The following is a 15,104-nucleotide window of genomic DNA, read 5'->3' on the forward strand; positions in this document are numbered from 1 at the left end:
CCAACATGATGAACAAATTAGCTTGCACCGTTTCAAAAATTCTACCATAACACAGGTTTTGAAGACAGGTAATACTGTGGGAACTAATTGTAACCTAGCCCGAATGTATTATAAGAAAAAAAGCTTCTCCTTTTCTCTCTCTGTCCTTCTTCCTTTATCCCTCATTAATGCCTGTTTCATCGGCACAGTTCCCAATGAAAGGTGAGCTTGGAACCAGCTATATTCAAAATTTGGGGATAAGGCACAATAAGAGGTCAGTGCAAAGGCATGGGAACCAGGGCACTCTCCAATGTGGTATCCTGTCAGGCAACACAGGAGTCACAGTATCACCCACTAAAACTGTATTTGCTCTATAATGCTTAAGAAAAATAACAGCAAGGGAGACCCCGCACAGAGAGCTTTAACTGCAGAGTGTAACATGACTTCAGTGCTGGGCTGGACTTGGGAATGCTACGTGGAAAAACATAACACAGCAATAACAGATGGTTTATAAGGAGAAGCTGGCCAATTTTAGTCCCTATCACCCTATTGCATTTTTCTTTCACCGTAACTTTGAAATAAATAAAACCACTTTGGAAAGCTATGTAAGAACTGAACACAAACTATAATTGATGCTGATCCATTCACATCTCTTTTTACACACATGTGCTTTAAAAATGTGTTTATATACATATCTATGCATTTTTGGTAAAGCATATAATTACAGTATGTGTAATTATTCAAATTCTAGTTGGTAACACACACACACACACACATAGAAACCTTGAAGTTACTTCAGAAAAGAAGACATCCACTCATCCACCAAATTCTAAGAAGCTAAAAAACTATTTGTGATGGCCATTTCACTTGTTTTTATTACTTCTGAGTAACTATAGAATTTCCAATATTAATTCCAGTTCAGCTCCAAAACCACAAGCCTAATAGCATACTATATACACAAGTTAGTGGACCATCACACTACAATTACTCTTGAATTTAAAATGTAAGAGTAGTGCATATCAAGTTTCTTGCACAATAGAAGTGTGGTGGTTTACAACTACCTGGGTACCATAGACCTCTATGAGGTTTACATACAGTTTGGTTACTGTATCAAGATATTTTACTTAGCTAAATTACTCTGCTAATGAAATTATGAAAGAGTTTATTGTAATTTCAGTCTTATTATATACTATAATCAAATCACTAACATATTTGTGCCTATTTGTGCTCTAGAGGTTTTCCTCCAAACAGAAAAAAAAAAATTATAAATCAAATTTTGTCTTATTACCATATCCATAAGGCAAACAGAAGTCAAATCCTACAAATAATCCAACAGCCAAAAATGCACACCCACATTCCTAAATAAATATTCAAATATCTTTCTAGCAGGCTAAATTAATCATACTCTTGGTTTCAAAGCCCTGACTGACCTAATGTCACACAAGTGTCCTTATAGCACCATTACAAGCTGCACAACATATTAAATATTTGAGAACATGATTTCTGGATCAAATCTTTTTCTTCTATACTGCCCCTCTGAAGCTCCTAATCCTTTTGTTTTTAATTGGTATGCCATCTCCCATGTATGTATCCTCACCCTTATCAAAGCCTATCAACCAGCAATATCAATCTTTCAACTGCTCTGTTCTTTACGCTTTCATTCATTCCATTCCTTGTCCACAGGATGTCCTCTCTAAACCAGCATTAGAAGTTGCTGCACTGGTCTTTGCATTCTGTGGATATTTTATTTTGAAAGCAGACTTTGGAGCAGAGGCAAGTAAGGACAACCCTAGTGTGGCAGCACAGTAATGTTGCATTCTTTTCCGGGATCAGGATGTGAATGCAAGGCAAATGTGAACGTTGTTAATAAACAACAATAAACCAGTAATTAAAGCAAAGATTTTACTTCTTTTTATGTATAACCAAGATTTTTATATTTTATTTCTATAGCCATGTGTGGTACCATATGCTGTATTCAACTCACAGTGTGTCCGATACAGAAAAATGAGGCCTTGTATATAGCTCTATCTTCTAGAATACCTAAATCCCCAGATGACATACAAAGTGCTGTTGAAGCCAAGCATTTATGAGATTTGCAAGTATAGTAATAGATTCCTAAAATGAAAATTTGCAGATTCAATTAAAAAATTAAGATTATTTAAAGGCATCATTCTTTTCTTATCTACAATACATACTCTGTAAGCAGTTTCGTAGGCTGTAGATAGATACTGCATGCCATTTTTTAGTTCTATTTTCTGAAATACATAATGTAAGTGCATAACACACATGCTATTTCACACTGTAATTAACAATTAAATTTTCTGTTGCAAATTAGCTCATTATTTTGGAAAAGTTATTGTGTCATGCTTTCTCATAGGACAGATTTTTAGTGTACTGCATAAACTGCATTCGAAAACAAATTACAGTTAGCAAATATTTTGTACTAAGAATTTTGATCATATTTGCAAACAAAACCAAATATCTAAGTAGTCTATAATAAAATAATATACAAGGAATTTCAATTGTTTAAATTACTAAACTCCCATAGGCATGAAGATTGAAGAAACAACAGTTTTAAATCCTCCCTGGCCAAAGTTTAGAATTTTTTAAGACAGAGGCAGGTGCTGAGTACCTACACTCACCAGTCAGATTCTTTTCTCTCCATCCATTCTTCATCACTGGATGAAATATTTTTACTCTTCCACCACTTCAGTGTAAAACTAAATATTTAGTGACATTTTAAGACCCCAGATTTGCCTTTTTATTAGCAAGCTATATGCCAAATGACAGCTGTCTCCCTCAAATATGCTGACAAATCTGAAACTCTCTGTCACTTCTGAAGCATGACAGAGCAGTATCAAATGTACTACATGTTGTACATACCAGTAACGAGTCTTTTATGACACAAACCACTTCCTCCAGTGAATTCAACTGTATGGAAACCAGCTGGTCTAAAAGATACAATGTGGCTTTTTCAAGGCTTGGTAAGTGACGAAGCCACAGGCTGAAGACAGCAGTTTCAGGGAGGGAGATCTTCTTCCTGGTTTAGAGAGAAAAATACCGTTTTCTCTGAGAAACTGAAAGAAAGATGAAAATGTATTGTTTTGTTGGATTTTTTTCAAAGCACATTGGAGAAAAAGAAGACACAAAGATCAACTTGCAGCAAGAGAGAGAAAATCCTGTTTACACTAGTCTGTTCAGTATATAATGGCAAAGAATGACAGGGGACCACCAACATCTACAAATGAAACCTTACCACATGTCTTTAAAACAAAAAAAATTTATTAGGATGGATGCCAGCAAATGGAAACAGGAGGCTTAAGTCTGAAGTTCCCTTCCTCTCTAGAGAAAGGTCCTGCTCCACACCTGCGCTCTTCCAAACCCAGACTGCTTCCTGTAGACCAGTCTGCTCAGAAAGTGCCAGCACCTGACAGATAAGCAGGAAGACCCTGTATAGTATGATTGCTGTCCAAATCAAAGCATTATCTGTCTTTGCAGACAAAAAAGTAAAAAAACAAATGAGGTAGAGGCAGCTAAGTCTTCAGCCCGCCAACACTGATCAGAGCTGTTAAGAAGATAAATGGTCAAGAAGGTAGTTGTTGCTTCACCTGAAGCCTTCAGTTATAGCTCAGCTGAAGTACAGTGTTGTATCACCAGGAAATAAAAGGCAGAGTTTATTTTGAGACAACATGTAACTTGTGTGGATCAGCACAACTCAAAATACGCTAAAGTAACCACCCAACAAGAAAAGATAATCACAGCAAAAAACATCCTGGAAATTTTTTTGTAGGTATCACGATAGTTGCAAATTAAAATGTTAAAAAAAAACAAGCAAACCAATAAACAACAAGAAATACATGCTTTGGTCTTAAGATTGAAAAAAATTAAAATTAGGCTGGAGAGTACATGCAAACTAAAGCTTCTGATAAGAAAGATATAATTTTGGGATCCATTTTCAAGGTATGTATTTTGCCATACATTCGTTTAAATATCAGCCCTCACAGTCTTCTGTAACTGCCCTTGCAGATGGTCCCACTGGAACAATGCTCAGTTCTGTGGAGCACTGCAAGTCCCAGTATCTAATAACCCTAGTTCCTGGAGCAGAATTCACCCATGTTCAGAAGGAAAATGAGTGTTCAGAACACAATGACAGAGGTAGGGAACACAGAATTCAGCTATTAAAGTAGAGAAAGAAAAAAAAAAAACAGCAACCAAGCACATTCACAATAAGATCACATAAGCTTCAGAGACGGGCCAGGAGTATGGCATGCAAAGCACGTGTAAGCCTATATTGGCTCTCACAGTAACCATACATTTCTGCCAAGGGCCCTTAAAGACTCAGTCAAGAGCAATGTGAACTGAATAATTTGGGCTCACTGTGATAAACAAGGAGCCCTGAAGTTAAAGAAAGCGACGATTACTTCAGCCAGAAGAACATTTCATGACCACCTAAAGGATTCAGACTCTCATCATGAAGTGGCAAAAGTATGCCATGATGGGCTGACCATCGGCTTACTGACATCTGTATAGATCACCTGTGCTGAACCTGTAAACTTGCTTTGAAAGTTTCCCAAACTGTGTTACTGCTTGTGCAACACATCCAGTCTGAAGCCACAAAAGGTGTAAAAGTGAAAGATAGCTCTCTCTTTTTTGCGACACGTTTTTCACTACAGACTTTCACATTCCTTTTCCATGTATATTCATCAACTTCTAGTAACGTGTGCAAATTAGTAATTGTGCTTTTCCACTAATTATTGATTTTTGCTGGATTCCTCAGTGGAGCAATATAACAATTTTCATTGGAACATCTCAGAAATTACAATGTTGAGTACAGAGAAAGCAATTAAAACTTCGGTTAAAATGGAGACAAATGGATAATTTAAGTGTTCACAAAGGACCTTCTCTAATATTAAAAAAATAAATAAATCTGGGTAATACAGGCCCTCAGCTATAATTTGAATAAACCAACTCTCAACCAGAAGTAGGCTGTGCTTTCCCTGTCTTTCTTTTCCTGGCATAGATAATTTCCTGATGCAGCTTCACTCAGCTGGTTGTCATCAACAGACTTTTACCAAAACAGTGGGTTTAGTGTGAGCAAAATAAGCAAAGTTATATTTCAAAAATTGCTCCTCTCAGACTCATTAAAAATTATCTGCTGAAAACCAGGAAAATTTAAAATCTTGAAAACAAATTTCACAGGAAAAAAAAAACCAACCCAGAAATACAGAAGCACTCAAACATAAGGATGTATCTTGTGCCCAGAAAAATAAAGGTGGCTCTCAAAATACCAAGTTAGGAATGTTAATAGACTTATGTGAAAGGTAAATTACACTTCTATGAAAAGTGATCAGGTCTTTCACAAAATTCTTAAAATTAATTGAAGACTTTAACCTCCATTTTATGGAAAAGTTGGGACACAATTCCAGTCAATATTTGAAGCTGTTATTCCACAATTTTCACATCAGCAACATAAAATTCTGCTTTGGCCAACAACCTGAGCTCTGCTATTTGACTGTGGAAGATGTACAGTGCATCCAGCATACAAACACAGAGAAAAGACATTTAATTGAATTAATAATGTTTAGGAAAAGAGCATAAAAAGCATACAGACCATGCTACTTACTTTAAAAAGGCCTCATTCACAGCTTCCAGAAACTCTGAACTGAGAATTTCTTTTGATGCACCTCCATGGTAAAGAAGGAGAGTTTCTAGCAGTGGAGTTAGATCAGGCAAAGTAATAAGAGGGAGGCAGAAAAGGGACACAGCATTCACATGACTGGCTGAAACTCTGAGAGGAAAAATAAATACAGTTCATATTTCAGAAAAGTCAAAACTTCGATTTCTGAAATAATAAGGTAAAAGAAGATTAAATTATTTACAGAAGGTTAAATATAAGAGATGAATATCTTAATTGCAGAAAAAATACTTATCTGAATGACTGTTGATGTGTCATTACATATTGCCTGAAAAATCTCAAAAGATCAGATAAAATTCTTCTATTTTAGTGCTCAAGGCAAACCAAATGAGGAATATCACCTCAATTCTGAAGTGCAGCCAGTTGCATTCACTCAGTAACAACACCCTCCTTAGGAGGGAATACTTGCCTTTTTCAGGATCAGCAAAGCAGAGATTAAGACTATAGATTCACAGCTGTTGGTTTGCTAGACACTCACAAAAGACCACCTAGCTGCTTTTAAGGCCTCCTGTTCCCTTCACCTTTATCCTCTCAAAAGAGACAACTTCTATGAACCAAACAGTATAACTGCTGCTGTCTTCAAGTGTTCAGTTGAAAAGTTTTTGTCTTACAGGTCTACAGTTGAAGGAATGTTTAAGACTTTTGGATCTTCACATGAACCACTCACTTGACCTCAACGCTAAAACTACATGCTTGGAAATGATTAAAGACAGTGGAACCTGGAACATAAACAAAACATGGAAACTCTGGAACATAAAGAGGAAAATAGCACACAATGCAATTGCAAAAGGAAATCACAAGTTTCCCAGACCATATGTATTTTCCAGCATATGAAACTGCAGATTTTTCTAAATGTAGTTTTGAGGCAGAAATTACACTACAGGCTGCTGTGAATAAGAGCTAACTCTACGGCTCTACATGTATTAAACCTACTCCCAAATAGATGTTGCCTAATGATCACTGGCATATGCTGACAGAAGTGCTGTGACTTGTGGACACAGGGTACCATTGTGGCTTCCACAGTGAGAGAAATAAAACATGACACATTTTCAAAGACTCAAATTTCTGAGTAAGCACATAACCAAATATGTGTTTAAGGTTTCTTACACTAAAATACCTTGAGATGCAGTTTGACTATCAGGAGTGTTTCGGTACAAATAGTAATTATTAGGCTGTTATTTAAAGTGCAGTAGTTTGGTGTTTTTTTTCCAGGATATACATGTAAAGTTCACAGACCTGAAACTTTAAATCAGTCCCCTTTACAACATTCTATTTCTATTTCCTTATCCAGGTTTAGCAAACTTAAGCAGCTTCCCTTACTGAGAAGAAAAAGCCTGCAAAGGCTATTTTCTTCTTCTTCTACATAATCGTCAAAATATGTTCTTGGAGAATACTGCACAGTGCATTCCACTGTGTGCAGTGGATTTGCACAGACATTGTCATCTGTGTTGCTGTGAGCATCAGTGAACGGAGAAAGGAAACAATGTTTACCTCTAACTGCAAACTACCTTTGTCTCTGCAACTTGAATAAACAGCCATTTCATAATTCCTATGCTCAGAAATTAACCTAAATTCAAAGTTTCCCTTTTCTCATTGTAGAAATCAATTTATTCTCTTGCCAACAGTCTCATCAGCTTTCAGCTCAGTCTGCTTCATCCTACTTTATGATGAGAAACTTAACATGAGGACTGGAGGAAAGCAAATGTCACTCCAGCCTTCAAAAAGGGCAAGAAGGAGGACCCGGGTAACTATAGACCGGTCAGCCTCACCTCCATCCCTGGGAAAGTGATGGAACACCTTATCCTTGATGCCATCTTAAGGCATGTCAAGGATAAGAGGGTTATGAGGGGCAGTCAACATGGCTTTACCAAGGGGAAGTCGTGCTTGACCAACCTCATAGCCTTTTATGAGGAAATAACATTGTGGATGGATGATGGCAGAGCGGTGGATGTGGTCTACCTTGACTTCAGCAAAGCATTTGACACAGTCTCCCACAGCATCCTCATAGCTAAATTGAGGAAGTGTGGTCTGGATGATCAGGTGGTGAGGTGGACCGCGAACTGGCTGAAGGAGAGAAGCCAGAGAGTTGTAGTCTATGGGGCGGAGTCCAGTTGGAGGCCTGTATCTAGTGGAGTGCCTCAAGGGTCAGTACTGGGACCAGTATTATTTAATATATTCATCAATGATTTAGATGAGGGAATTGAGTGTACTGTCAGCAAGTTTGCTGATGACACTAAGCTGGGAGGAGTGGCTGACACTCCAGAAGGCTGTGCTGCCATCCAGCGAGACCTGGACAGGCTGGAGAGTTGGGCAGGGAGAAACTTGATGAAATATAACAAGGGAAAGTGTAGAGTCCTGCATCTGGGCAGGAACAACCCCAGGTTCCAGTATAGGTTGGGGAACAACCTGTTAGAGAGTAGTGTAGGGGAGAGGGACCTGGGGGTCCTAGTGGATGGCAGGATGACCATGAGCCAACACTGTGCCCTTGTGGCCAGGAAGGCCAATGGCATCCTGGGGTGTATTAGAAGGGGGGTGGTCAGTAGGTTGAGAGAGGTCCTCCTTCCCCTCTACTCTGCCCTGGTGAGACCGCATCTGGAATATTGTGTCCAGTTCTGGGCCCCTCAGTTCAAGAAGGACAGGGACCTGCTGGAGAGAGTCCAGCGCAGGGCGACAAAGATGATTAAGGGAGTGGAGCATCTCCCTTATGAGGAAAGGCTGAGGGAGCTGGGTCTCTATAGTTTGGAGAAGAGGAGACTGAGGGGTGACCTTATTAGTGTATATAAATATATAAAGGGGGAGTGTCATGAGGATGGAGCCAGGCTCTTCTCAAAGGCAAACAATGATAAGACAAGGGGTAATGGGTATAAACTGGAACACAAGAGGTTCCACTTAAACTTGAGAAGAAACTTCTCAGTGAGGGTGACAGAACACTGGAACAGGCTGCCCAGGGAGGTTGTGGAGTCTCCTTCTCTGGAGACATTCAAAACCCGCCTGGACACATTCCTGTGTGACCTTATCTAGGTGTTCCTGCTCTGGCAGGGGGATTGGACTAGATGATCTTTTGAGGTCCCTTCCAATCTCTAACATACTGTGATACTGTGATCCGGCTTCAGTGTGCACTCACAGCCCAGAAAGCCAACCTATCTTGGGCTGCATCAAAAGGAGGGAAGGAGGTGATCCTGCCCCTCTACTCTGCTCTTGTGAGACCTCACTTGGGGTATTGTGTGCAGTTCTGGTGTCCTCAACATAAAAAGGACATGGAACTGTTGGAATAAGTCCAGAGGAAGCCATGAGGATGCTTGGAGCACCTCCCGTATGAAGACAGGCTGAGAAAGTTGGAGCTGTTGAGCCTGGAGAAGAGAAGGCTGCGTGGAGATCTCATAGCAGCCTTCCAGTACCTGAAGGGGGCCTATAAGTATGGCAAAGAGGGACTCTTCATCAGGGATTGTAGCAATTGCACAAGTGGTAATGGGTTCAAACTAGAAGAGGGAAGATTCAGGTTAGATATAAGGAAGAAGTTCTTTACTGTGAGGGTGGTGAGACACTAGAATGGGTTGCCCAAAGAAGTGGTAAATGCTCCATCCCTGGCAGTGTTCAAGGCCAGGCTGGACAGGACTTTGAGCAACCTGATCTAGTGAAAGATGTTGCTGCCTGCAGCAGAGGAGTTAGGCTAGATGATCTTTGAAGGTCCCTTCCAAACCAAACCATTCTAAGCCTCTCAGACCATTCTATAAACTCTCATGTGAAGCACATCTTAATAAGCTTGTCAACATCTGAAATTATCTACATATATGTCAAAATCTTTTCAACCAAAGCCTAAGTTGCCCAAGACTGGGCCTCACTGAACCATAATGGTCCAAACTAAAACATATCAAAATGGTGTTTAGATAACACCTACCTCCCCTGAATACTAAGTCCATTGAACTGATTTCCTCTGAGTTCTGTTACTAATGAAAAGACCATCTGTTAAATAAAATAAAATAAATTATACATACTTCAAATAAGCAGACATTAGTTCCACGCTTCTCTGTGTGACTGACATACTGTAGAGGTTAATAACTTTCTTTGTTCACTTAGCTTTATTTTTAATTGTTTTTTTATTATTGATGCCAAATAAAGCTGTTCAGATCACTGAATAAACTATGCTGCAAAACACTTCTGAAGCACACATTATATACCTTTCACATCTGAAAAGTAAGAAGCTGTTTGCTTCAGGTCTGCTTCCCCAAGAGTTAAGGCAAAATTTCAGAGAAGCATCACTAATAATTTTTATATGCTTTATGTAATTTAAGTCAACATATTATGAAATATTATCCCCATTATTTTTACATATTAAACCTAAAAGACAATTCTCCCAAGATGTAGGGCTCATATACCATTTTAAATGCAGTTCACTCGGTCAAAAAAAACATTCAAAAAGTTACGTTCTAATACACAAAATAATATATATATAATTTAAACTTCACAGGGAAAAACAGTGATAGGGCAGATTTTTTTTTTTGTTATAACACAACAGCAACAGGAATTTTGTTTTTATGAACCTCTATTACAGCATAATCTAATAAAATTTTTCTCGTTTGTCCAGAGATCTCCCACTTCATTTTTTCCCTTAAAAGGCTGTAAAAGTAACTGAGGTAAGAAAAGATAAACAAAATTCAGACCATGTTCCTTATCACAATGACAGCTTCATGTATGTGCTTATAAACTGGTGATTTATTATTAACAAAATCTCAATTGCACAAAATACTTACATTTTTAACTAAGTGACAATAATAATCTGCTGACGTGTAGCCAAGAGTTGATATGAATGTACTGGTTTCAGCTTCATTACTTTCCCACTTAGAAGAAGAAAGGAGATGGCACAGCAAACTCTGTGAGAAAAAAACAGAAGTGCAATGAAAAAAGTATTAGGCTACAACATGCTGTGTAAAAAGAACTCACTGCTATTGGACTATATCGGTCTGCTATTTGGGGTAAGATCTTTTGGTCAGTTGTGGCCATTTTACACCATCAACACAAAAGAGCAAGTAGCTCCCATCAATCATAAGGAAAATACTGCAAGCTGCTATGCTATAGTCAAACATGGGTTCACACACCACATGATTTCAGTAGCTGTGCAATAGCAATGGAGGCCATCCATGACAAAACCAGATAGACCATAGGTAGGTTTCAATTCTCTGGGAGAAATTTCAGTGTGGTATCATCTGGATAGCAGTAGTCAACATTGCTACACAGCAAAAAACTCACCTGTAGTCTTGATCAAGAAGAGAAAGTTCAAAGTTAGCATTTACTTTTCTGTATTGCTCCTTCAAGAGGCCCCAGTATTTTTTACAGGATTCAGGATCTAGCCTCACAATTTAATTTGCTTAATTTCCTCATTATCTTGGAAAGATAATGATAAAATTTTAGTATGACATTTAATTCTCTACAATTTCATTACGAAATGCTGTTAGTCACATTTAATAAACCCTTCTGAATATAAAATCAAAACAATCTTTTGATGATAGATTCAGAGTGAAGTCAGACGAACACACTTGGTACATTGGTTCTGCAGGCACACACCAAGGACTCCAACACCACTCTGGTTTTGTGCTTCCCCAGTTCTTCAGAGCTCTTCTACAGCTCTGCTCTTCTTTTGACAGATGTTACACCCCAGTACCTTCCCAACTGAACTACTTTATGTAAACAGTTGCGGGAAATCTTAAGCAGGTTTTTGTATCCTGCTGTCATAACTGAGCAGAAGTAGTTTTATGTTGCTTATCAAATGATCTGCTCTGAATTTGTTACAGTTTTCTTTTCTTCCTGTCCTCTGTTGCTGCATACTGATATAACAACAGCTACATTCCCTTTCCAGAGGTTCATTTGAGGGCTTTATATATCATTGAGACTTAAAGTATAAACTAAATTATTCATATGGCAATAAGAATAAACTCCTTGTAACAAAGGGTCAGGATTAGCAAGCACCGAGAAAGACCTTCATTTTAAAAATATGTAATTAAAAGGAAAGTTCAGATGAAAGCTCTGTGACTTCTGTGGTCTTAGGGTGTGTCACTCTATATTCTTTTTAAAAGAGGGATCTGATAAAAGATTTGAGACTCAAAAAACCACAAATCAGTTAGTTAATTTTATCCTTTCAGAAATACAAACCAAATATGTATGCATATGCTTTTGCCAAATATCCCTAAGTGAAGCAGAAAATTTGAGATCTATGTAATTGTCAGCTATTTCTGGCAGTAAATCCATTACCACTCACTGTCTAATCCACTAGTGCCATATTCTACACGACAGAAAAAATGGATGAGTCTGTGGCAGAACTGCTGCATTCAGGAGGAAAAATAGAAAGGTGTCATGATTCTGGAAAATGAACTGCAGTCAGGCATACTGTGAGTTCAGAAATTATTTCTTTCTTGATTTCCCTTTCTATTGATTAAGTAGGAAACAGGAAGGAAACCACCCTGGCTCTAGCTGCAATCCATCATCCATCCTGATTGCCTTGGATTAATGTTCTGTTACATCATCCCTTTCAGACTGAAACTGAATTAATGAATTTTCATAAAGCCCTTACAATGACCAACTTTCTTGAACAACCTTGCCAGTGGCTTTATTTTATTGATGCAATTTATACTGAGTATTATTCTAGCTAATTCAATTTAACCACTGCTGCACAGAGATTTCAAATATCTTTAACAGGCAGACAACCCTAGGAACATCTGCATAAAGACATAAAATCATTTACGTTATCAGCGTAAACACAGTGCTTCATATGCTTTTAGACTGGATATTAGGAAAAATTTTTTTATCAATAGGGTGATCATGTATTAGAACAGGCTGCCCAGGGAAGTGGTGGAATCACTGTCCCTGAAGTTGCTCAAAACATATGTAGATGAGGCCCTCCGTGACATGGTTTAGTGGTGGTCTTGGCAGTCCTGGGGTAATGGTTGGAGCTGATGACCCTAAAGGTCTTTTCCAACCTAGTTTATTCTATGATTCTATATCTTCCAGCTTTTGTAGTGGAGGAAGCCTGATTTAACGTTTACTCCTCTGATTTATAGATTGGCTATAAGGCTGTCCCTTATTTATTCACTCAGGGAAAGTGGAGGGAATAGACTTGAAACTAAAGACTTCTGAGAATACAAATTAAGAAAACAGGCCACCATGTTCCCTGGTTATTGTCCCTCTGTATCTAAAGAGGACTAAGCAACTGAATAACATTTCCTACATATCACTTTTCAATTAATCTAAGCCAACTCTTTCAATATTCCTCTAACTAATGAAGGCCAATTTCCATGCGCTATAAGGGATTTGTTGAGTTACTCTATGAAGTTTGTTTCTTGAAGTTGGATCTCTTGGAGCACATGCATCTATGAAAGCCTGGAGATTACTTTCCTGGAGCAGAATTTGCCCTTCCACTGAGACAAGCAGCACAGCACCAGGCAGATACCAACTCAGCTAGTGTCCACAGCTTTGAAAAGAGGAGGAGGTGCATTAGTCTTCTGACACTATCTTCACTAATCAGGGATCCAAAGCTTTTTTCCCTTCTTTCTCTAATAGGAAGCATCTTACTGCTCATGTTGACAGGGAAAAATATAGAAGCCTGAATTAAAGGTATAATTACTTCTCAAATTAGACATCAGCACAGAAAAAGCACTTGATTTCTATTACAGGGCCAGATGACAAGTTTTATGCTAGTAACTGTATTTCTGTTGCAACTGTCCTGGAATTTATGACACAGTTTCAAAGACATTCCAGGGGAACTAGATAAAAACCAATCTGTTTCTGGAAACTTCTCAACACACTCTCTTCGAAGTATTTATGATACTGATCTCAGAAGTAGATGTGAAAATCAGTGGGGAAATACATTTTGGAGAGAGGAGATGGATGGTTTCACAGGGATGAGCCATTCAAAAAGCCATGACACTACTGGGCCCTTTTTGCCAACTTGGATGAGTCTGTCAAAGTGACAGGTAGAGCAGGACAGAAGAATTTATCATTTATTTATCATACAGAACATTCCTCTTTATTGTATTTTCCTTGAAAACACAGAGTGCCAATATTTTTTGAGAAGAGGTTATTAATGATATTCTGCTGAAAATTATGATCCATGCAAATTTGTCAGAGTAAGTACGACATGGATATCTGAGAGTAAATTTCTGAAATCTGGTCAAGAAAAAGGTTTATTTCTGACCTTTCCATCTGCTTTGAAAGAAACCAGATATCCTCAGCTCTGCTAAGAAAAAGCAGGTATAATAAGAAAAACTATTCAGAGGAAACATTAGAAGTTAGTGCTATTTCCTCTTTGCATTTTAGCAGATTTTGGATAGAGTATTTCTTGTATGGCAATGATTTCAAGAGTCTGTAGATCAATTTTGTTCTTAGATGTTCCCTGTACAGTCAGGTGGCACATTGCTTTCAACACAGGTCTAGAAGACAAGAGATCAAATTCTATTTCCAACCTGGCTTTAAAAATACTTCAAAACTATGTTGTCAATCACAACATTAATTATAAATTAGATAATATGATTTCCAATCATTATTAAAAAAAATAAAAATGCTATAAAATAGGCACTTTTTTTTTTCTTTGAATAGTTAGGATTCTAACATCCCAAATTAATTCCTAAATTATTTTTAAAAGAGTCCTCGGGAAGCAAGGTATGCACATTGCTCTGATTTGTTGAAAAGTAAATTAATTTGTTTGTTTACTAGCTTCCAGCAGATCAGTCCAAACCTAATTCCTACAGGGATTTTTTAGCAATATTTTCTTTAAAATCCTGCCTGAAGACTTAAGAGTTCTATTTTGCCCCATACCATATACATCATAAACACTAAAACACAAACAGGTCTTGTATTTTTAGAACCTTTTTACTATGAAATAAACAGACAGTTTTGGAGAATCGTGGTAGCTAAGTCTGTAAATGACAAGGCAGCATGGTATTTCAGAGGCTGTTTATGAAATCAATTCTATGACATAACACAATCCATATTATTTTCACATGCTTATTCATTCATAACAAAGCCTCTGACTTTTAATTTTGTTTAGAAGACCTCTTGCTCACTTGCTCCTTAGTTCCAGGAAAGACAGAAAATTAGTTTTCCACAAACCAAAATAAAAATGTAAAAGAATAAAGGTAGTCAAATATTATACAAATTTAAACATAATGTAGCTTCCAAAGTATTGTTTTATTCTAATTAATTTTGTATTCTTAACGTTTATGAAAATCTCAGTGTATACATTAGGTGAAATTATATGGCAGATATATTGGTTAACAACATAACTATTATCAGCACATGAGAGTATATTTTATAAACTGGTAAAAAAAAATTGCCTTTAACTGCCTACCACTAATTAATGAAAATCTCCATTTTCTGCTTTAAAATTAAAATTAGTTAAAATACACTTCAAATAGACTATGCACACACGGATATTTCAATG

At 37.6% G+C, this 15,104-nt stretch overlaps 1 protein-coding gene across 1 annotated transcript in view; it reads right to left on the reverse strand.

Moving 5' to 3' along the window:
* FANCC (FA complementation group C) overlaps positions 1-15,104 on the reverse strand; it is a gene marked incomplete at its 3' end in the record, with an annotated part of 78,129 nt that overhangs the window by 26,233 nt on the left and 36,792 nt on the right. Inside the window, exons 4-7 of the mRNA XM_080637960.1 lie at positions 10,426-10,545; positions 9,573-9,637; positions 5,603-5,767; positions 2,863-3,019 (exon numbers count right to left, since the gene is read on the reverse strand). Coding sequence (XP_080494086.1) covers positions 2,863-3,019; positions 5,603-5,767; positions 9,573-9,637; positions 10,426-10,545 — 507 coding nt within the window. The remainder of the gene's footprint in view (positions 1-2,862; positions 3,020-5,602; positions 5,768-9,572; positions 9,638-10,425; positions 10,546-15,104) is intronic.

Source organism: Psittacula echo, assembly GCF_963264785.1.
Source record: "Psittacula echo genome assembly, chromosome: Z".
Taxonomy (NCBI): domain Eukaryota; kingdom Metazoa; phylum Chordata; class Aves; order Psittaciformes; family Psittacidae; genus Psittacula; species Psittacula echo.